The following is a 22,887-nucleotide window of genomic DNA, read 5'->3' as shown; positions in this document are numbered from 1 at the left end:
TTCCAGGAAGCCTTCCCTGACGTCCCCTGCTGATCTGCAGCATTTACTATGTGCACTGTCCCTTGGCGTCTATGTTGCTTTCTGTCTGCCTGCCTCCTTTAGTAGACAGAGTCCTCTGTGGGCAAGGAAGCCTTCGAAAGCCCCCATGTATCCCTTCTGGTGGTGTGTTTGCATTCCCTCATGGTCTTCCTCACCTCCCTCTTCCTTCATGCCAGGGTGCCCTCGACTGGCCCAGTCCTGGCAGAGATGACGGAGACGCAGTCTCTGCACCCAGGGCTCCCAGACCGGCAGCTGCTCAGTGAGTGTATGTGGTCTGAATACACCTCTCTATGGCGATCGCTATTCCCCATCTCTGGGCCGCCAACTCCCCCTAGTGCCCCTGGCGGAACTCACCAAGGAGTGTCCATCTGACCAGCGGAAGTCCCCTTCGATGGTCCTGTCATTCAGGCCAATCCACTGGTAGTCTTGGGCATTGTCTAGAGAGAGGCATGGGTGTTGGGCATGGTTCTGGACCCCCTGAGGGGGTCTGAGAAACAAGCTCGATAAGGCAGAGGGGATGGGGGCGGTGTCAGGAGGTGGGTAGGCTCCTAGGAGCATGCCACCTGCTTCTATGGCCTGACAAGGGTTTCAGCACACGCATGTCTGGAGTGTACTTCGGCCCACCATCCAAGCTGGCATGGCCTAGCGATAGGCACAGTGTTAGCCTGGGGCTTTGGGGTGTAGTCCTGGCTGTGAAAACCCCCTTCCTCCCCTTTTTGCACCTGCCACCACCCCCACCCCTGCAGCATCTCTGGATCCTGGTGAGTGAGGCCCTCTGCCCACAGACCCCTTGCCTCCCACACTCACTGTTGACAAACTCCTGTTCCTCAGGGGTGACAATGCTGCTCAGGTGTGACTGTTGTGCCCGACACCGGCTCTCCGCATCCACCCAGCTCTCACGGTCGGGGAAGTAGCGGTAACAGTGGCCCTGGAACTTGGTCCAGCCCTCCTCACACAGCTCCTGGTCTGCAACACAGGTCAGAGTCTTGAAGAGAGAGGTCCCGAGGCCAACTGGGGATGTCTGGTGCGGCCAGTCTTATGCCGTTTCCAACATCCACCCGCCTTCAACGTCTGTCCTTGAAGGGAGAGGCCCATCTGGATGCGACTCAAATCAGAAGCCAGGAAGGCCTGGCCCTGGAGCCCCAGAGCCTCTGGGCACATTCCCTGATGTCAGTGCCCCAGAGCTTTCCTCCTTGTTGACACCTGCTCTGTGGAGCTGGCAGGGTTCAGGAGGCCAGGAAAAATAAGTGGGAAGAGGGGAGGTGCTGAGATTAAGGCCAACATGGTTCAGGGCTCCCAGGGGACCTGGGAAGGGAGCTGTGTGTGTGTGTGTGGGGGGGGGGGTAGTTTTGGTGTGTGTGTAAAGGTGGCAGCAGCAGGCAGCCCTGGGGGCATGAAATAGCACTTCGGGTAGGTGTAGAAGAGCAGAAATAAGTCTGCTTTGGGTCTAAAGAAGAGTCAGAGCTCTAAGTCTGTCCATCCGGGCTGGCTCTGGCAGGACACATGATGCCTCCCTTTTGGAGGATGAGGTAGCCAACCAGGTGTCCACGACCCAGGGGCCTCAGCTTCTGATTTAACTTGTTGGTGGCAGATGAGCAGAGGGAGGAGCTTCTCTCCTCACAAACCTATCTGGGTTTACGGGTTCTGAATTTGGGAGAAGGGACTGGTTTGGAGCTCTTGGGCAGCCTGGAGGGACAGAGGCAGGGCAGGACCTGGATCCTTCAGGCTTGGGGGAGCCGTTAGGACTGTGTCTTCTCATCTCTGCCTTCAGTGACATCACGCTGGCAGCTGTAAAATGGTCCTGGTGGGAGTGTTAGAGCTCAGAAACTGGCAGATGCCACACATCAGGGCTCCCCCTTCCTCTTCAGGAGCTGGTTGTTAAACATCAGCCAGCACACCACTGGATGGAGGGGGCTGTGAGACCCTCTTTTCCTCCTTGCCCTGGGGCCTCCCAGGTGAGGGGCTGCTCCTCCTGCCTGGGGACCCGAGTGCAGGGCCTGAACCCCTCAGGCTGCGTGGAGCGTCCCTTACTGGGTGCCACTGATAGGCTGGCAGACCCAGGGAGGGAGGACCAGTACCTGATAGGAAGGAGGCTCAGTTGAAGGGGTGGATGCCTGGCGGGGTTGGAAGAGAGACACTTAGGGAAGGCAGAGACGGAGGACATGCAGAGGCCAGCAGCCCGAGGAGAAGAGGCCAAGCAGCAGGAGGGCTGAGGAAGAGGCCACTATCCCCTGTGGCCAACACCTCCTCCAGGGAGCAAGGCAGAGGTCTGGAGAGAAGGTAGCAAGGCCTCAGAGGTAACTCAGCACCTGAGGAGGCCAGAGACATCATTTCAGGGCTGACCATACCGAGGGTTGGGCTGAGGAGGCCAACCTGGAGGGTTTAACTGCTCTGGGAGGGGCCAGGGCATGCAGGATGGAGGCTCTGGGGAAACAGGGACAGCATTCCAGCCAGGGGGGAAGGCACAGCAGGCCCAGAACCAAGCTTGAAACACCCGCCCGACCAAAATGGGAGAAGAGGTAGAGCTTTGCTTTGGTTAGCTGGGCACATGACCCAGCACCCAGCTAGGTGGCACGAGCACCATCTCTGTGCGCTACCAGAGCACAGAGCCCAGTGAGGGCCCTGCCTCCATGCCCGCAGAGCGCCTCCTTTCCAGTCTGGCATCCAAGAGCTGTTGTCGTGCGGACATGCTAGACACTCCTCCTGGGGCAAATATTTTGGCATCCTGGGCAGAGATCCTTATGACTCTCCACTCTCTCCCCAGCCAAGACCACGCCCAATTCCTTGGTGCCTTGGGATGGAGGTGGAGGGTGGGAGGCTGCAAGGAAGGAAGAGCGTCTAGGCCTTTTCTTCCAGAAGACTTATGGTCCTCCACCAGTCTGTAATCTTGGCAGTGCCTCCAAGGAACATGCAATACCCAAAACTGCCTCCCCACCCTGCTTAGGGCCAAAGGGAGATTTCCCAGGAGTTTAATCTGCTTTCTGGAAGTTTCTGGGATATCCAACTTGACAGATCATAGGAAATGATTTCTCATTCTGCATGGCTTATTGCTACTAGTAATGTCAACCCTCATCTCCCCCTTCTGAGTTGGGATGACCCTGAGACCCAGGAGGATGGCAGGGGGAGAATAGAAGCACCAGAGGTGAGAGAGTTGGGGGGCTCCAGCTGGCCCTGGGACATTCCTGGCACACAGCTCCCTTGACAGAGCCTGGTCTGGGTACAGAAGCAAAGGTTGGCAAGGCCCAAGAGGGGAAACTCAGCCCCTTGTCCCCCCTGTGAGGCTCTGTTCTCCCTGGCCAGCCTTTTGGCACAAGAGTGGGGAAAAGGAAGCATGGGAATGGATGGAATGGCACTGACATCACCTGTCATTGGTGATGAGCAGAGGTTGACATGCAGCAGTCCCCACTCATGCATGAGTTGAGCATGCTGGTGACACGGGAGCTGTCAGGCAAACAAAACAGAGCTCCTGCCAGAGAACAAAGAGGTAGCATGGCCAGCATGGCCTGGTGGCTCCCAAGGCCATGGAGGCACCACAAAGGTCCCATGGGCAATACGGCAGGCAGACACATGCTCACGACCCTGCTGGAAGATCTGCGGTGTCATCCGGAGAGAGAACCAGTTACTCCCACCCATAGCTTCCTTCAAGACAAATGCACGAGATCAGCCTTGTCCTCTTATTCTGATGCATGCACCGACCTCAGGGTGGTATCAGCAGGTCTGGAAGCCCTGAAGAAGGTTAGTGTTTTAAAGATCCCCCAGAGCCCCACCTTCCAAAGTGTAGGCTTGGCCAGGCCTGCATGTCCAGCCCGCAATGTCTCTCCTGCGGTCAGATCAGCCAATGCCCCAGAGGAGGGTCTCCACAAGGACCAGCAAGAAGAGTGGGAGTGAGTGAGGCAGACTTCTCAGTTGAGGCCCTGGAATGGCTGTCTGGATGGACCGCGGGGGCCCCAGCCAGGGCCTAGAGCCTGTGGTTAGAAGGAAGGGTGATGGAGGAGGAGAGGGTGCAGCAGTTAGTAACATTAGCTGAAGCCGAGACGGCCGTACCGATCTCACACAGGTCCCCTCGGTAGCTGGGAAGGCATAAGCATGTGAAAGAGTCGATGGCGTCCACGCAGGTGGCTCCATTCAAACAAGGACTTGAGAGGCACTCGTCAATGTCTGCAAGAAACCAAGGGCCACTGTTAGGACTCTTGCCAGTAGCTCCTGCTTTGCAAGCATTGCAGGTGCTTTATGGGTGGCCAGCCCTGCTGCTCTCCAGAGCCCTGGGAGGGGTGGCTGGACTTCCTAAGAGCTGTTGCTGCTGCTGCTGCTGCCGCCATATTGGAGCACTGAGCCAAAGATTCAACAAGGCTTTTCTTGGATGTGTCTGATTCTTGACTGGCAAGCTTGGCGCACTGGGGCCAGGTTTCCCAGCAGGTGAAGTGAAGAGGTCTGGTGCTTCTGAAGGCAAATGCCCACTGTAAGAGTGAGCATGTAGCTCCTCCAAGATGCCTTCTCTTATGAATATTTCAAGAGGCCTTAGGGTTTCCACTGGCTCCGAATGTGAGCAAGGGATACTGGAAATCAAATTTTCTTTTCTTATCTTCCTCTGTAGTTATGAACCAAGGCAAGAGGGCAAGTCCATGAAACACTAGAATGAATAAGCCTGAAGTGGTCTGGAGAGTATAAAACCATGAGAAAATGGCAGCACGGGATGTCTGCATGAGACTCATTCAATTCTTGGGGGTCGCAGACATCTTTGTCTTCAGTAAATCCTCGAGTATCTTAAAGATGAAGGCGGCATCATTCTCTTGGCAGGAGGAAGAGAAACCAGCCCAACATTTCCCCATGCTCCTTCCAGCTTGGCGTCTTAGATCGTAGACATCTCCAGTGAGTCACAATTTCCAGAGAGCTCCATTCTGGCCAGTGGGAGACCAATATTTGGAGCTGGTGAGCCACTTAGTAAGTGGCCAGCCACCACACTGGGGTACAGGCAGCTCTCCATCAACCTCTTCTTCCCAGGCAGACTCTTCCTTCCTTCTGTTCTTCTGGCCCAAGATGTTCTTTCTAATCCAACTTCTTTGTGGGACTGCAATTGGTAAGCCATTGGCTTCTGCCCCAATTTTTATTCATCAGCCAAAGTGAGAAGTGAATTTCCTAATCCTGTCTTTCTGCCTCTTTCTGAGAAGCCAGAGACCTGGGGATCTTTTACTCTCTTCATGTTTGTACTACAAAGGCTCCTGCTGGTTTTCTCTGGGTTACTTTCCCTGGGAACATGATGAAAGGTATTGTGAAGCTCTTTTTCCCAGGAGATCAATAAGATTCTTCAATGAATGGGTGCCACTGGCTCATGGGGCATCATGATATATGGTTAAGCCTCAGTGTATGCAGCTGCGTTCATACAACCTTCAGGACCTGACATTGTCTATGGGTGTCCACGTGAGCAGCATCCTAAATATGTTGCAGGATTACTTCTTGCCTCTCAGAACAGCAGACTAGACCTTAAAGTCAATCCCCTCTTAAGAAGGCAAAAGCACTTTCTTGTGGCTCCTTTTTGCCAGCTGGTGCATAGTAGATAGATGTCTTCTGGACCAGAGTTGGGTTTGGGGCAGTGGGTGGCCTGAAAATCTCAAGTCCTCAGGTGTCTCTCTGTTCCCATGGAGTTCTTCATTTCAGCTCAGGGAGCGCGCACCATGGATTAGAGACCAACAGTTCCAAGGCTGGAACTGTTCCAAGCAAAACCAAAATGCATGGAGGAACTGATGCGAGTCCCAGCATGCACTTGGTCCCAGCATGCACCAGGATTCCCAGCAGCAGCAGTAGCAGCAATAGGTCAGGCTGGTCGGCTGGGCAGAAGCTGGGGGCTGCTCTCCTGCTCCAGGAGAGACACTGTTCTCTCGTGTCCACTAGCGTCCTCATGGGACATGGGAAGCACCGGGTGAGGGGGCATTAAGCAAATGTAGGCGCTAAAGCGGTTGTATAGAGCAGGGGACAGGAGTGGCCTGTGGGCACAAGAGCCAGATGGTAACCCTGGCACCTCTGGACTGAAACTCAGGGAATCCGTTCCCAGGTTCAGAAGCTGTTTTGTGCAGGGCCTGGATTCACAGATGAGAAGGGGAGGAAGGGTCAACATGCTGAAGACCAGAGAGCCTGTGGGTGCCAGTAGGGCACTTTGGGGAGGCCTTCAACTGTAGGAAGGGGGCTGAGCATTCTGCATGGGGCTGTCTCCAGAGCTGCTCAGGCCTGCCAGGCCTCATGTCCTCTCCCTCCGACTGAAAGAGCCACTGCACCCTTGCAGTGCCCACCTCTTTCTGTGAAGGGCACCTGGGACATTGCTGGTCTCCTGGAACCATGAGAGGAGTTGAGCTGGGCTTACCATAGAGTACGGGGGACCCCAGACAGGTGCCAGCAGGTGGGGGATGGGAAGGGCTTTGGGCAATGGGCAGACTGCAGGAAGGAAGAAAGGAAAGACAAAAACCCACTCTCTCACGAATCTTCCGTGAGACAGATGCTATGACTCCCACACACTTCACCAGCCCAACAGCCCCAGGGCACAGATGCCATGGGCCGTGAGACAGGTAAGGAAACAAGTGGCCTGCCCATGCTGGTAAGCCAGGGAGACAGACCGGAAGAATCAGGAGGAAAGAATCAGACATGGCCTAAAAGTTGGGCCTCTGTCCCCCATGGAGGGAGAGGGACACTGAAGTCTTGAATCTCGGGTGTCTCATTACCATTGAACCAGGGCTAAGGGCTCCCCTTTCATCTCTGAGCAGGGACCCTGGCGAGTGTCGGCACTGTGAGTAATCTTCCTATTACTATAACCAAAAGGGATGATTTGTTCCCGAACCAGATCTAACTTAAGGGAGAAAATAACTGAGAGCCTCCTGGTGAAAGCAAGGGGAATAAGATACTTCCAAATGATCACTTTGGCATCTGAATTGGAGAGCTCAGGCCTCCCCCTGACTAGGTCTTGCTGGGCTTTTGCTTATGTCAGAGCCTAGGACATTGGAGTGAGAATTTATTGGGCTCATAGAAAAGGCTGAAGGAAGAGTGACAGCAGGTACTTTGACTCAAATGACACCCAACTAAAAAGGTTGCCAATCATAAAGAGCATGATATGAAGGGTACTCAAGTTCAGTGCACAACCTGTGCAGTTGTATGTGGTGACCCTGGACATAACTTTCCTAGACAAAGATGAGAGAAAATCCCCTCAAGAAGCACAGAGACAATTTCTTAGCTCAGTGGATGTCCTAAACCCTGCAAAGACCTAGGATCAATCAGATGGACAGACCTGAGTAAATATATTTGCTTTCTGGTGTATCACAATGGACAGAAGGGTTATAAGAACATATTTATCAGTTCCAATTTGCTTTTAAAATAAACATCATCAAATTAAATAGTATGTTATAATTATACTATTAAGTCTTTTATATTTTTAAAGTTTGATCTTGAATGTAACTTTAATATCATGCTTCTTAAATCAATGACAGTTGGCCTTCGAACAACATGGGTTTGTGTGTGGGTCTGCTTATATGCAGATTTTTTATGCAGATTTTTTACAGTTTAGTATCATAAATGTATTTCCTCTTCCTTATGATTTTCTTTCTTTTTTTTAATTAAGTAAGCTCTATCTCCATTGTGAGGCTTGAACTCATGACCTGAGATCAAGAGTCTCCTGTTCTACCGACTGAGCCAGTCAGACGCCCGTCCTTATGATTTTCTGAATAATGTTTTCTTGTCTCTAGCTTACTTTATTATAAGAATACAGTATATGATACATATAACTTACAAAATAAGTATTAATTGACTTTCTGTTATCACTCAGGCTTCTGGTCAACAGGTGGCTATTACTAGTTAAGTATTTGGGTAGTCAGAATTTATATGCAGGTTTTTGACTTTGCGGAAGCTGACACCCTTAACCCCCCAGGGCTGTTCAAGGGTCGACTATAGTTCCCTGTTCAAATCTGCCCATAGAATTTTCGGTTCTGTCAAGTCATGAAGGTGTGATTGGTATTTGTACTTATAACCCTGTATTTTCACTCCCTTTGAAAGTGTCCCCACCCCCCACCCCCACCTGCCCTGGGGGTAAGATTTCACTGAAACGTAAACCTCTCCACTCTAGGGGAAGAGACAGTGTCAGATCATAGGTCAGAGCCTCAAGCCTACAAAGTGAAGAATGGCAGTAAGATAGAAAAGAGGCTGAATTTTAAGTTCATGACTTTCTAACCCAGGAGTTTAGAGAAGAAATCTACCCAGCACCATTGATTGCTGGAAAATTGGATGTGAGATGTGATTAGAAGAGAATGTCTCAACCTTAGCGGTGCATCAGAGTCACTGCGGTAGTTAACAAAAAAATTTTTAAAGGTTTTAAAAAATATACCAGCGTCAGAGTCCCTCTTCAGACCAATTGCATTGGGGTAGGTCCAGGTGGGGCCCAGGTGTGGTGCTAGTTACAAGCACCCAGCTGATTCTAAGGAGCAATGAGGATTAAAACCTAAGAGCCAGGAAATGTCTCTGCAAATGTCAGCAACAGAGGTGGGGAGTATGCTGGTGCTTTTTAAGTGGATCAGAATAGGATAGCCCTGCTTTTTCAACCACTAAAAAGATCTGCTTTTCCTAAACATTGGAGTGAGAGATCGGGAAGGGGAAGTAATCTTTATTAATGCGTCTTGGGGCCAGGTGCTGTACATAAATTGTTCTTAACCCATACAGCAGTTCCTAAGCCCTGGTTGCACACTAGACTCACCTGGGCAGCCTTAAAAACCCCCGTGCCATGGCCACAGGACCATTTCAATCAGAATCTTTGGAGTGAGACCCCAGGCATCAGGATATTCTTAAAGCTGAGAACCAGCACCTTTGACCCTATTACAAATGAGGTCCTGAGGGCTTGGCTAAGCCCCACTTCTAGAACCTCTCTCTGTTCTGGTTGCCCTGAAGTTCACCTCCTGAGTTAAGACCAGCACCTGAGAATATGTTCAAGAGGGAGCTTCTGATTTAGTTGAGTGCGTTGAACAAGTGAATGAAGACCCCAGTTCTGGATTTGACTCCAGAGGAGTCAGGAGCTAGGCAAATCCCTCAACTTTTCTGTGCCGCAGTTTCAGATGGGGATAACTGCCAAGCTACCCACAGAGCTGTTTGGGAAGAAACAGCAGAGCCATTCCCCCTGCTGACTGAGGACTCGGAGCCTCACTTGCTGGAAAGCATACATAAGGTCAGACGCTGACCCCAGTGGAGGAAAAGAGTGAATCACAGTCACCCCCACTGCCTGTTTACATGGAGCATTTCCTGTGTAAGTGCCAAGTGTACAGCATATTTATATGATGTAAGCATGTATTATTTTGCTCACATATATTTGCACATATATTATTTACATATATATTAATTTGCGTATATGTTAATATACACAAACACAAAATCTTTCTTTGTGTATGATGCAATGGCTATTGGAAGATAGCTGCCTGGCCCTATTTGTCTGGTGGCATCTGCCTTCCCCCAGGATTTGTGGCTCTGATTCTGCCTGTGTCATAGGAATGAAGCCCTTTTATGAACGATTCTGGGACAGAGGCTGGGGTGAGGGTGTGGGGGCAGTGCAGAGAGCTGCCCCCAAGCATATGAGCTTGGAGGTAACAGGGCATCAGTTCTTTTAAGGGTGGTCATCTGATGAGATGAAACGTCCTCATGGCCACAGGCCTCAAAGTGTTCAGGGAACACAGGAAGATCCTCATCATCTCTCGTTCTGGGGGCCACCTCCAATTAGAGGACTTCCCAGACTCCTCACCTACCCCACAAGCTGTTTGACCCATGGCTAAGGACAGAGACCCCAGAGTGGTGGGTGCCAAGGTGCAGGGCACTTCAAAGTCACAGCTGACCCGCAGCCGTGAATCCTGGAGCTGCGGGTGGCAGACACTGCCTGTCATTTCCTCCAGGGCAAGAAGGGGACCCAAATCTCACCCAGGTCCAAGCATGGAGGGGCTTTCCTGGAGAAGCTCTGCATGATGCAAGACCAGCCCCCCTCGGAGTTACCCTCCCAGGGCCTGTGAGGTACAACCGGCTCTACCTCATTTACATCCTAGCTCCCCCACTTCTTGAAATTCACAAGTTTTGAATTTCAAAGGAAATTCAAGCATATTTGGCATTTGACTCATAGAATGACCATTGACTTAACACAAAATGAACTATTTCTCAGTTTAATTACTTGAACTTTGTTCTTCTAAAGTGCCATGTAGAATAGACTCTCTAGAGAGATGCACCACGATTATCCTGTGGCTTCTACACTGATGCATCACTGTGTACCCCTCCTTCTCGGTCTGAGAAGCCTGGGCCTCAGCTGCCTTTGGTCACCTCCTCCTGCTTGTGGCCCATTCTGAGGATAAAAGTCCTGTGCCCCTCCTTCCCCTGCCTGTCCCCCCATGGCCAGTGAGGGGCTTACCTACATTGCAGTGCTGGCCAGTGTGGCCAGGGGGGCACAGACCTATGATGTGTCCCTTCATCTGCTGGCAGGTCCCGCATGGCTCCTTGGCAAAGGACCTAGTGGGGGCTGCAGCTCCCAGGGGGACTATGAGCATCAAGAACTCAGACCTCGAGCTTGGGGTATAAGGCCCATGAAGCCTACGAGGCTGGCTCTGGGTGAGCACGTTTCTAGGGACTCTATGCCTCTTGAACACCTGGTCCTAGCATCTCACTGGTGTCGGGGGAGGCTCTCTGACTGGGAAAGGTTTCTTGGCCTAGAGGGAGGTACAAGGGATCCCAAGGTAAAAAATAGAGGACAATCATCAGCTTCCTGTGCCTGGTGAGACAGGCTCTATGGTGCAGAGCAGTCACCTATGCCAAGGTGGGGGTGAAGGCTAAAGTCAGGACCCCCAAATAATCCTTCAGAGTTCCTTAAATTGTGCAGGGTCTTAACCCTACATGAAGTCAATGTTTGGCATAGAGGTCACTGGGTTCATTCTCTCATCTCACACTCACTCCACGGGAAAGGAGTGTGAGTAGAATTTCTAACACTATCTAAATAATCATCCTTCTCTCTCCCTGCACCAAGTACAGATACTTGGATTCACATATAAATGCTCTTGTGATGTTATTCCACTGTAACAATAGTAATCACTTATCTCTAAGTGTGTGCTGTGTGTAAGGCATGATACTAAGTGCTTGTTCCACATATATTTATATCCTGTTTAATATAAACAGGTCCCTGCTACTATTCCCATCTTACCGATGAGGCTCAGAGAGGTTAAGACACTTGCCCTGAGGCTGCACAGCTGTTCTGCGGTGGAGCTTGAATTTACACTCCTCCCACTGCACTATAGCCTGAACGCCCCGAACACATTTAAAGGAAAGAAATCCTGACAGTACCTGGAATGGCTGGTGCTGACTCATCTGTCCCTGATGGAGAAGTTGGGATGGAAGCATCATCTGTAGGGGAGGTGGCTGTCTCGGCTGTTTGGGTCTCCTCTCCTGAGTGCAAGGGGCTTGAGGCCTCGATTTCTAAATGCGCCTCTGCAGGGCGCTGGGTCTGCTGGATCCACTCAGACTCTGGGACGCTAGTGCTGATGACAACATCCAGCCCCGACGTGTGACCAGACAGGTCTCCACTGACTTCAATCCTGTCTCCAGATGCTGTTGGAGTGGCTGAAGGCCAGCCCAACGCCTCTCGGCCCACATCATAGGATGTGGTTGGCTCCTCCTGGACTTCTGGGGTGGCTGAGCCCTCCCTGGGGCCTTCAGGAAAGGCTGAGGTGCCACCACTCACTCCCAAGCCTGAGGCTCCCTCCACATCGGCTTCAGGGAAGGTGGAGGTGGCTTCGCTTACATCAGGGGCACCAGAAGCTCCTCCACTGGCCTCAGGGGCAGCAGACACCCCCACCGCACGCTCAGGAAAGTCAGATGTCTCGCTGCTAGATTCTGGGACTGATGACGCTTCCAGCCCAGACCCGGGGAACGCTGGTGTAGCTCCACTAATTTCCCCGGATGCAGAGGCTTCTCCACTGGACTCAAAAAGCTGAGGGGTGTGTGTCACAGGGGGTCTTTGGGCAAGTTCCTGGGAAACAGTTGGTTCAGTGACACCCTCCACAAACTCGGAAGTGATTAAAGTCACTTCTAAAAGTCCTGAGGCTTCCCCACTGGCGCTCATGGCTGTAGAGGGTTCTCCAGTGACATCCATGGTGCCAGAAAAGTCCCCACTAAAATATGGAGTACTTGATGGCTCTCCACTGGGCTCCACCAGCCCGGACTGCATCCCACTTAGGTCCAAAGATCCTGAATGGTCTCCAGACACGTCTGGTGCTCCAGAATGGGCACCACTGAGTTCCAAAATGCCTGAAGGCCCTTCTCCTGCTTCTTGGGCTGTCGGAGCCTGGGTTACAGATTCCACCAAAGTTCTGTCTACAAGAGATACAGTGGGGAAGCTGGATGGAAGTCCACTACCCTCATAGGTTCCTGAGGGCAGGCTGCTCCCAATCTCTGCTCCAGAGGATTCTCCACTGACCTCAGCAGCTCCACTTGGCAGGCCACTGAATTCTGGAAGCTGGGATGTCAACCCACTGGAGTCAGTTGCTCCAGAAGATTGTCCACTGATATCCATTGTCCCAGATGCGCCCGAGAGATCCACCTCCCCTGAAGGGAGTCCACTGAGTTCCACAGACCCTAAACCTTCTTCTTCTTTAAATGTAGTTGGGGTCACTTCGACCAAACTGGTATCCACAAACGTAATGCCAGAAGATTCACCACTGCCACTCATGGTACTAGAAACCAGGTCAGGGATTCCAGAGGTTGTCCCACTGAACTCTGGCAACCCCGATGGCTGCCCGCTGATATCAGGGACCCCAGATGTTTCTCCACTCAGGTCAGTCATGCCAAATGGTTGACCACTGCCAGAAGGAACTCCAGAGGCTTCTCCACTGACATCTGGTTGTCCAGAGTACAGTCCACTAAGCTCAGTCACTCCAGATGTTTCCCCAGAAAACCCTGATGGCTGCCCACTGATCTCAAAAAGCCCAGATGTACCCCCACTGATGTCAGGAAACCCTGATGGCTGTCCACTGACACCAAAGAACCCAGATGTTTCCCCACTCATATCAGGAGACCCAGATGCTTGGCCGCTGAGTTCAGCTCCTGAAGGGAGTCCACTAACTGCCCCACTAATGTCCAGCTCGCTGACGGGCAGCCCAGATGTTTCTCCAGCACCACTGATGCCAATAGTTCCCCTCCCTTCCAGTTCACTTGCAGAGGTGGTTGTGATCACTTCCACCAATGTGGTATCCACGAGGGAGATAGTTGGGAATCCAGAGGGAAGTCCACTAAAGTCAGGTAGGCCAGAGGATGGGCCACTCCCAAAGTCCACCCCTGAATACTCACCACTAAATCCAGAGGGGAGGCTACTTGCTTCTGGAGCTTGCCCACTTCCCAGAGTTCCAGAAGGTATTCTGCCAAAGTCCAAGGCTCCAGAAGCTGACCCAATCAAGTCTTCTTTTCCAGAGGGCAACCCACTGAGATCCTCAGCTCCAGAAGCAGAGGTCTCTAGACCCTCTCCTCCAGAAGAAAGTTCACTGAGATCCTCCACTCCAGAAGCAGAAGTCTCTGGATGACCCTCTACTCCAGAAGGCAATCCACTGAGGTCCTCTACTCCAGAGGCAGAAGTCTCTGGATGATCCTCTACTCCAGAGGAAGAGGTCTCTAGACCTTCTCTTCCAGAAGGCAGCCCACTGATGTCCCCTATACCAGAGGCAGAGGCTTCCGGACCTTCTCCAGAAGGCAACCCGCTGAGGTCCCCTACACCAGAGGTAGAGGTCTCTAGACCTTCTCTCCCAGAAGGCAACCCGCTGAGGTCCCCTACTCCAGAGGTAGAGGTCTCTAGACCTTCTCTCCCAGAAGGCAACCCGCTGAGGTCCCCTACTCCAGAGGCAGAGGCTTCTGGACCTTCTCCAGAAGGTAATATGCTGAGGTCCTCTACTCCAGAGGCAAAGGCTTCTGGACCTTCTCCAGAAGGCAACCCACTGAGGTCCCCTACACCAGAGGCAGAGGTCTCTAGACCTTCTCTTCCAGAAGGCAACCCGCTGAGCTCCCCTACTCCAGAGGCAGAGGCTTCTGGACCTTCTCCAGAAGGCAATCTGCTGAGGTCTTCTACTCCAGAGGCAGAGGCTTCCTGACCTTCTCCGGAAGGCAACCCACTGAGGTCCCCTACACCAGAGGCAGAGGTCTCTAGACCTTCTCTTCCAGAAGGCAACCCACTAAGGTCCCCAACTCCAGAGGCAGAAGCTTCTGGACTCTCTCCAGAAGATAATCCACTGAGGTCCTCTACTCCAGAGGCAGAGACTTCTGGACCTTCTCCAGAAGGCAGCCTGCTGAGATCCCCGACTCCAGAGGCAGAGGCTTCTGGACCTTCTCCAGAAGGCAACCCACTGAGGTCCCCAACTCCAGAGGCAGAAGCTTCTAGACCCTCTCCAGAAGGTAATCCACTGAGGTCCTCTACTCCAGAGGCAGAGACTTCTGGACCTTCTCCAGAAGGCAGCCTGCTGAGATCCCCAACTCCAGAGGTGGAGGCTTCTGGACCTTCTCCAGAAGGCAACCCACTGAGGTCCTCTACACCAGAGGTAGAGGTCTCTAGACCTTCTCTTCCAGAAGGAAGTCCACTGAGGTCTCCTACTCCAGAGGCAGAGACTTCTGGACCTTCTCCAGAAGGCAGCCTGCTGAGGTCCCCAACTCCAGAGGCAGATGTTTCTGGACCCTCTCCAGAAGGCAATCCACTGAGGTCCTCAACTCCAGAGGCAGAGACTTCTAGACCTTCTCCAGAAGGCAACCCACTGAGATCCCCGACTCCAGAGGTAGAAGTCTCTAGACCTTCTCTTCCAGAAGGCAGCCCGCTGAGGTCCTCGACTCCAGAGGCAGAGGTCTCTAGGCCCTCACCTTCTACTTTAGGAATGCTGGACAATGTAATTCTATCTTCATCCCCTGAGGCCAGTCCACTTCCCACAGCAGAGGTGAGCCCACTGGAGTCAAGATCTTCAGAGGGCAGTCCACTTGCACTTTCCCCTGAGAGTTGCCCACTGGAGTCTGGATGTCCCGAAACTTCTCCACTGCCTGTGAAGTCACCACTGACTTCAGGTACCCCAGATGCCTCCCCAGAGCCTGGCAGCTCAGTCCCACTGGGCCCTGGGGGTGAAAGTGTGGACAACTCCTCCCAGGGGAATGGCTCCTCTGAGGGGGATGGCTCCTCTGAGACTGAGGGCACTTCCGTTCCAGAAGGGCCTTCTGTGCTCTCCTCTGTTGCTGTGCTGGTGGGAGGCCATGTTGGAGGGATCCCTGGAAGAAAGGAAAAAGATGAGGTGTGTCTTTAGTAACTCTGCTCTCTTTTAAGCTCACTCATTCCTTCTACGGTAAAACTTTTCTTCAGAGGTATGCTCGGATATTTTCTGCTGGAACCCTACACAGTGTCTGGGGAAGGAAGGAGGGAGGGGACCAGGAAACTGTGCTCTTTGAGACTCCAGGGGGCACCATCCATACAACCCATGCAAGTAGCAAGTAGCAGTCTGGTTCCCATGTAAAGTATTCAGGATCACCTCTCAAGTACCTCCACACGATCATCTCATTTGTCTAAACCCATGATTTTCAAAGTGTGGTCCCTGGACTGGCAACATCAGAATTACCAGCAACACCAGCATTACCTGGGAGCTTGACAGATAAAGCAAATTCTCAGACCCCATCCTAGTTCCACTGAATCAGGAACTCTAGGGTAGGGGCAGCATGTTGTCTTTTGTTTTTTAAATTTTTTTAAAGGTTTATTTATGAGAGAGAGAGAGAGAGAAATGCACATGCACAAGGAGGGAGAGGGGCAGAGAGAGGGAGACAAGCAGACCCCCCCCTTTTGAGTGGGGAGCTGGATGCAGGGCTTGATTATAGGACCCCGAGGTCATGACCTGAGCTAAAATCAAGAGTCAGATGCTCAACCAACTAAACCACTCAGGTACCCCCAGCATGTTGTATTTTACGAAGTCCCTTTCCTACTTCTCCCATCCTGGAACCCTGACAATGCTGAGGCCCCTCCTGACTTTGAGAATCATTCATCCAAAACCATCCCTCTGAGGCAGGGGAGGCCAGGTAGTGCTGTTTGGAAAAATATATGAACTTTTTCAATTCTGAGAGTGTTGTTACAGAGGATTTGGAAAACAGAGGGAAAAAGTCTCATCATTCTAAATAATCACAGTTGCACTATTTTCTTTCCATCTTGTTCCTTTGGCATTTAAAAATAACCTTGCTGGCTGGGGTGCCTGGGTGGCTCAGTCTGACTCTTGGTTTCAGCTCAGGCCATGATCTCAGGGTCATAAGATTGAGCCCCACGTTGGGCTCCATGCTCAGTACAGAGTCTGTTTAAAATTCTCTCTCCCTTTGCCCCTCCCCCCACTTCCCACACATTCTCTCTCTCAAGTAAATGAATAGATCTTAAAAAAAATAACCCCACCTAGCTGGGATTGGACCTTGCATGTTTTTTGGGGCTTATTTCTTAGGTAGAGACCTGAGACAAGCAGGTGCTAGTCCACTGGGCAGGCTCACAGCCTATTCTGGCTTAAAGGTAAATACTGGAAGTGGGTGGGGGGTTCAGGATAGCAGTGGTGGCAGACAAGAGGATTTTAGGTGGAGATATATATATATATATATATATATATACCAGAAACACTCTGGGATGGCCACTTACAATCATGATCTAACATTTCTCTTTTAAATACATTTAGGTTTCTTTTTAAAAGCAAGTCAATTTAAAGAAAGAGACATAGAATTAACAACAGTACAGATGGTTCCTGATATGGCCAAGGGTGGTAGGGAACTGAAGCATGGAAAATATTTCTATGGGCCCGTTAGAGCCCCTTCCCATGGAAACTCCTACTAGTTGTTGCCAGGATCCTGTGCCAAGCCACAAACTCAAGCAAACAGGACTCGGTTGTGCTTGTCTTGCTGAGGGTGAGGAAGGTCACAGGCAGGTGTGGCTGCTGGGCTAGGTCTCTGGGTCAAATCCCACCTCACCTTCTGGCATGGAGAGACGGTGGGCTTTGCATTTCCGGCACCCAGAGGAGTGCCCAGGGTGGCTGAATTGCTTGGGAACAGTGCACTGAATGAGCAACTAGATAAAGTAGTGGAAGGCTCTGGTATACCATTTCTTCAAATGAACATGCCCCTGGGGGAGCTTTCTAGTAAGCACACACACATTATTGTGCATTGCTTTAATTCAGCCTTACCCAAACTGGGCCATATATGAATGTTCCATGGGGAAGAAAAAAGCCTTTGGTCAGATTCATTTGGAACACTTTGAATACATCAGCCCCTCTGCATTACAGCACATATTAGCATATCAAAGGCACTGAGAAGGTCTGTAGTGAAGAAACCTGTTAATCTTTCTGTAAGCCAGCATGTCCCAAACCGTATAACCACTAAACACTTTTTCTGACAAGGCTAGGGGGCTGAAGCTTTCATCCCATCATGTCCCATTGCACAGGATAGATAAGGCTGGAAGAGCTGGTTGGGGATGCCTGGCCCTTAAAGAGGACATAGAAGGAGGAGTGAAGCAAGGAGACAGGTCATACTTCCAACTACCCCTTTCCCCTTTCCCCTCTATTGAAGACCTTCCTAAAGAGAGATTTTAAAAGGTTAGAGGGTAACAGTGTAAATGTAGGAAGATAGAATGAGAGCCCTCTGATTGGCTCAGTGATGGGCACTGCAGTGAGAAGTGAGAGAAAGAAAAAGATGGGTACAGTGAGTTGGGGAGTGCAGAGAGAGAGGGAGAGAGAGAGAGATGTGTTTTGTGAACAAGGGTGTCCATTCACTTGGCGGTTGTCCTAGAGGCCAGTTAAGGTGGCTGACACTGTCCACGGCAGCACATCCAGCTAGTGTCAGGGCTGGCGAGACAGAGCTCCCCTGTGGCATACCCTAGGCAGATAGGACAGACTTCAGGACATGCCCCAGAGACCTAGCTGCACAGACCTGGCAGTGGGGAAGTGCCTGCTGGGCTGTAGGCTGGTTCCCATTCCGTCTGGTTTTCAGGCTCAATGGTGAAGTCCAGGATTGCAGTCGTCTCCTCCCCCATGGGGACAGCAGCCACACCAGGCCCCACCTGGGTAGCGATCCAGTCCTCCACTACAGAGGGGGTGGGTGTGCCACCTTCCTCTTCTCCTGGAGAGGGTACTGCTGAGACACCTAAAAAGAGGTAGGCTGTGAGCATTCCTTCCTGCCAGTGACCCATCCCAGGCCCTTCTGCAGGGGGACTAGGGGATTTTGAGGGGTATCAGACTGGTGCAAAAACCTTGCTGGACCTCAACGCCCCTTCCCCAAGCTTAGTGAGATGGCTCTCATCTTCCTCAATGAGGGTTGATTGCCTCACTTGCACAATACTGATATGCACACACCATCAGCACATACACATTATTTCAGGGTGGTCCCGGATCTCCCTTCTGCAGAATGTATTACATATGTCAGGCATTGTTTAAAGGTGTTATGTAAATTAAATCATTTTATCCCATAACAACCTTATGACACAGATACTATGATTTCATTTGCAGATAGGAAAACTAAGGCACAGAGTTAAATGACTTGCCCAGGGTCAGTGGCTTATAGTGGCAGATCTAGTCTCCAAACGCAAGCATCCGTGCCAGACTCTGCTCTCAACTATGGCATGATGCTGCTTTTCTTGGGGACAGAAATTATGTACCAAGCGTGTCTGGGTCAAATATAGGAAGCTGCTATTTAAAATCCATGAAGCCATCCTGGCACTGGAGGGTGAAGGCAGGATTTATTGAAGGTGGGTAACTGGATTTAGGGGAAAACCAGCAGGTGGGCTCTGAGGGTCGGGGGATAGTGAGAGTGCATGGCTAAGAATGTACTGGGAGGCTAACTGGTTCGGCTTCTGCTGTCCAGAGCAGGGAGAGTGATACTGGCCAGGAGCCTCAACACATCCTCTGGGAGGGGTTTGGCTTTCTTGAGGCTGGCGGAGTGGGGCTGAACTTCCTTTGAATTGGGTTTTAAAAGGTGACCCTGGAAGTCTGAGAAGCTGGGGACAGCTCAGGTTTTATTTTTTGTTAACTTTAAAAAGACACTCAGTTTTGATGTATCATATATAAAACATGGCACAAGCTGTGACTACAATCTATATTCCAGTAGGTGAAGACCTGAGGATCTCATCTGGTCAGAGCCCAGCACGGCCTTGGCCATGCCCTGGCCACACCCCCTGGTCTGTTTGATGACATCACTCTCAGAACTCTGACAGGTAATGAGGATTGACTGATGTGACAAGGTCCTCAGCGTGGGTCAATTAAAAACCTGAATTTCTGGCGCTTAGCAAAGAGTCATAGAATACTTTGACTCAACTCACCACAAACATATTTACAAGCAGGAGAAAATTTGGCAAGGGTGTACACATGAAAACAGTATATATGTATGTGTGTGTGTGTGTTATTTTTATTTTTGTGTGTGTGTGTGTTATTTTTAATATTAAGGCTAACATTACCGAGAATTTACTATGTCCCAGGCACAATGCCAAGTGTTTTGTACGTTACCCCAGTTGATCTGCAGAGCAACTCTTTGAGGTAGAAACTATTATATCACTATTTTATAGACGAAGCAGAGGAACAGAGAGGTTAAGTAACTTGTCCTGGGTTATACAGCTACTAAGCAGCAGAACTATAATTAAAATTCAGGTCTGCCTGATTTGAGAGCCCCAGTTCTCACTCATTTCTCTCTGCTTGTCTCTGGGGACCTTTAGAAGGATGCACTTGCTTTGGGGTCAATGGCTAAGGTCATGCTAGCTCCAAAGCTGCCCCTGCTCCAGAGGGGCTGACTTTTTCCTCCTTGCTCTGATAGATGGGGATAGTGGACAGGAGCCAGAAAGGGTGAACCCAGAGGAGTCATGCCCCAGCCTGAAGGGAGGCTGGAGGAGAGGGGAGAACACATACCTCGGAAGCAGAAGGCATGGTGCCGGGACAGCGGGTCTGGGAGGCCTGTCTGGTTGGGGTAGAGGTAGACAGTTCTCACGCCTGGCTTGTCTCCACCGCAGGAGGGCCTCGGGGTCACAATGGGGTAACGGAGGCTGCCATCTGATAGCCAGCCGGCATAGCACTTGTCCAGGCCTTGGCTCCAGGCAGCATAGAGCTGGCCAGTGGAGGCCAGGGTGGCGTTATGAGATTCGCAGAATGCCAGGGCTTCCTGGAAGGTGAACTGCTCCAGGCGTGTGATGAAGAACACCTCCCCTGGGGGCAGAAGGAGGTGGCAGGTGTGACCCTCTTGCCAAAGCAGCCTCTGCTCACCAGGGGCAGGGGGTGGGGTGCAGGACAACTGAATTGAGACCAGTTGGTCACTCTACGTGGAAGCAACCTTCCCTCCTTCCCTCTTCTCTAGATTGTCTGGTCGGCAGATTGTCGGCACCCTCCCTCTAACCCTCCCTCTGACCCCCCGTGCTCCCCTATACCACAGCACTGAAGCACGGAGCATCTATATGCTGTGGGCCTGCAGTCCCCCATCCCCACCCCTGGGAGCTTATCGAGGGGAGAGTGGGTCCTGTAGCCACTCTTGTGGTTTGGATCCCCACATCCAGAATGGTTCCCAGGTGCCTGACTGATTCGGGGGAAGGAAGTTCATATTTACTAAATACCTGCTTGTACCAGAAACTTCTCATATGTATCTCATTTAATGTTCACAAGAGTCTCTGATATGCACACAATCAGCTCATATTTTATAGATGAGGATACTAAGGCCCAGAATGGTTAGGTAACTTGCTCCAGGTCCCAAAACAAGTGAGTGGGTATGATGAAATCTTTCCAGAACACCAGCATTTCCAAAATTTGGTTCACTAGGATAGTAATTTGGTGACTATAATTGAAATTAAAAGAAATGAGATGAAACAAAATTAAAGGCCTGTGGTTAAGGTTAAACAGCGTTAAAGAGGCTTTCTACTGCAGGACTTCTCAGAGCCTTTGATTTGTTCCTGGCCATCAGGACTCTCCATGAGGCAGATGGCATATGTAGCATTTATTTGTAATAAGTAAAGACTCATTTATCAGCAGAACTCATTGCTTTTTTAAGGAACCGATGCTTGCCTGCAGTGCTGGGGGAACCCACAGGAACCATGCAGGAAGAAGAAAAGGAGCTTTTCTGTTCCTAGGCCGGCCTTTCTCAAACAGGAACAGAACTGGGTAGATGGTAATTCCCCCTCCTTTTTGTGTCTCCCCAAAATTCGAGAATGTGGTCCATACCCTCAAGCTTGTCCACATAGCAGTAGACATCGTAGGTTTCTGATGGTGGCCGCACACCATAGGTCCTGACCCCCGGGCTGCTGTCCTTGTCACCCACACACGGGGTCCGTGGGCTCACAATGGGGTATCTGTAATGGAGGGCAGGAGGGACACATGAAGGCCTATTCCAGGGGTTGGGGGACACAGGGCCCAGGCAGAGGCTGGCAGGTCTCTCGGAGGCTCAAGCAAGGTGTATCTTCAGTTGTCTGGTGGGATTCACACCGGAAGGGAGGTTCTCATGCAATAAGCGACCTATGTGGCTGGGGGAAGGGTCTGGAAGCCCGTAGGGGATTCTTGGCTTCAGAAGAGAGCTTGTTATATGGAAGGGCACTGGGTCAAGCTGGAGGGGACGAGGGCAGGGGCCTCTGAGATTCTCCCTCTCTGTCTCTTGGGGGTAAACGACCAAGGACTTAATGTCACCTGGAGCCCTTCCCTACTAGCTCAGAATATGCTTGGTTCTGGGGGGGGTAATTAGGGGAGTAGCCATGGAGTCATTAATTACTGCAGTGTAGCAGGTGCCCGCTCTGCTGGGTGCGTGACGGGTTCTGGCTCCCCAAGCCCAACCTCTCATGGTTGGCTTTGGGCTGGCAGGGGTCGGGGTGGGGGGCGGCTCGTCCTTCACCTGACAGTCTGGTCCTGCAGCCAACCAGCATCACATTGTTCGTAGCCAGCTTCATAGGCAGCCTGGAGCTGCTCAGGAGAGGCGATGACAGCCCCAGTGCGTAGGCAGGCCTGCTGAGCCTCCTCAAAGGTCAGTGAGTAGCGGGCGGAGCCTGGGCGGTAGTGGAACACAACCCCTGGGTGGGGAGGAGAGGAAGAGAAGGAAAGACAAGGTAGGCTCAGGGCATGGACTGGATAGCACAATGCAGGTGCCCGTGGGGCATGGTTCTTTGGCTTTGAGGGCAGTGAGAGAGACTTGGGAATGACTTCAGGGAATGACTTCCCTTCGTCCCCTCCTTCCTTTCCTACTTCCATTCCTATTCTCAACCAACCTGGTTCCCTCTGCTTATTCAAGCTGTTTCTGAAATCCATCTCCCTGAAAGAGCCTTTGAGGACTCTTCTGCCCTGGGTGTCCCCAACTCTCCTCTCTGGGCTCCTCACTTCTAGGCTGCTCATTTGTTCCTTTACTCTTTAAAACAAATGCATTTTTTCTCATGATAAAAAGAATGCACATTCATTACAGAACATTAGGAAAATACAGAAAAGGCTAAGGAATACATCAAACAATGAATGGAATTTCTTCCATCTGGCCCAGGGCCCTGGGGGTGGGGGTGGGGGTTGCCCTAAGAGTGTCTGCCAGAGTTTTTATGGGTGTGCCCTGGACACATTCTGGGATGTGGCCTTGTAGCATTTACCAAGTTCTCAAAGGGTTAGAGCCCTTCCTTGAGCTGCCCACTTACTCTGCCTCTCTTGTATTTGGCTACATACACATTTGTTTCTATTTCTGACACTTCCCTGGGTGATTGGCCAGGTTATGTCACAGCTTCATATCCCTGGTCTGATACTGTCCCAAATCCCTTATCCTGTCCTGTAGCAGATGCTCATCTGTCCATTGGCACCTTCCCACATGGTGCCAGTGGCACTCTTTCCAGTCCTGGGCTAA

At 51.3% G+C, this 22,887-nt stretch overlaps 1 protein-coding gene across 2 annotated transcripts in view; it reads right to left on the bottom strand.

Moving 5' to 3' along the window:
* The window catches only part of ACAN (aggrecan), a 62,165-nt gene that overhangs the window by 2,976 nt on the left and 36,302 nt on the right, over positions 1-22,887 (bottom strand). The window contains exons 8-15 of one of the 2 annotated variants that reach the window (XM_025437782.3): positions 21,907-22,081; positions 21,246-21,373; positions 19,950-20,243; positions 17,986-18,198; positions 11,371-15,315; positions 4,084-4,197; positions 847-1,005; positions 394-476 (exon numbers count right to left, since the gene is read on the bottom strand). In XM_025437782.3, coding sequence (XP_025293567.1) covers positions 394-476; positions 847-1,005; positions 4,084-4,197; positions 11,371-15,315; positions 17,986-18,198; positions 19,950-20,243; positions 21,246-21,373; positions 21,907-22,081 — 5,111 coding nt within the window. The remainder of the gene's footprint in view (positions 1-393; positions 477-846; positions 1,006-4,083; positions 4,198-11,370; positions 15,316-17,985; positions 18,199-19,949; positions 20,244-21,245; positions 21,374-21,906; positions 22,082-22,887) is intronic. The other variant, XM_025437783.3, reaches the window with a different exon arrangement.

Source organism: Canis lupus, chromosome 3 (genome assembly GCF_003254725.2).
Source record: "Canis lupus dingo isolate Sandy chromosome 3, ASM325472v2, whole genome shotgun sequence".
Taxonomy (NCBI): Eukaryota; Metazoa; Chordata; class Mammalia; order Carnivora; family Canidae; genus Canis; species Canis lupus.
Note: the sequence above shows the minus strand (reverse complement) of the source record. Positions and strands in the feature narration are given on the sequence as shown.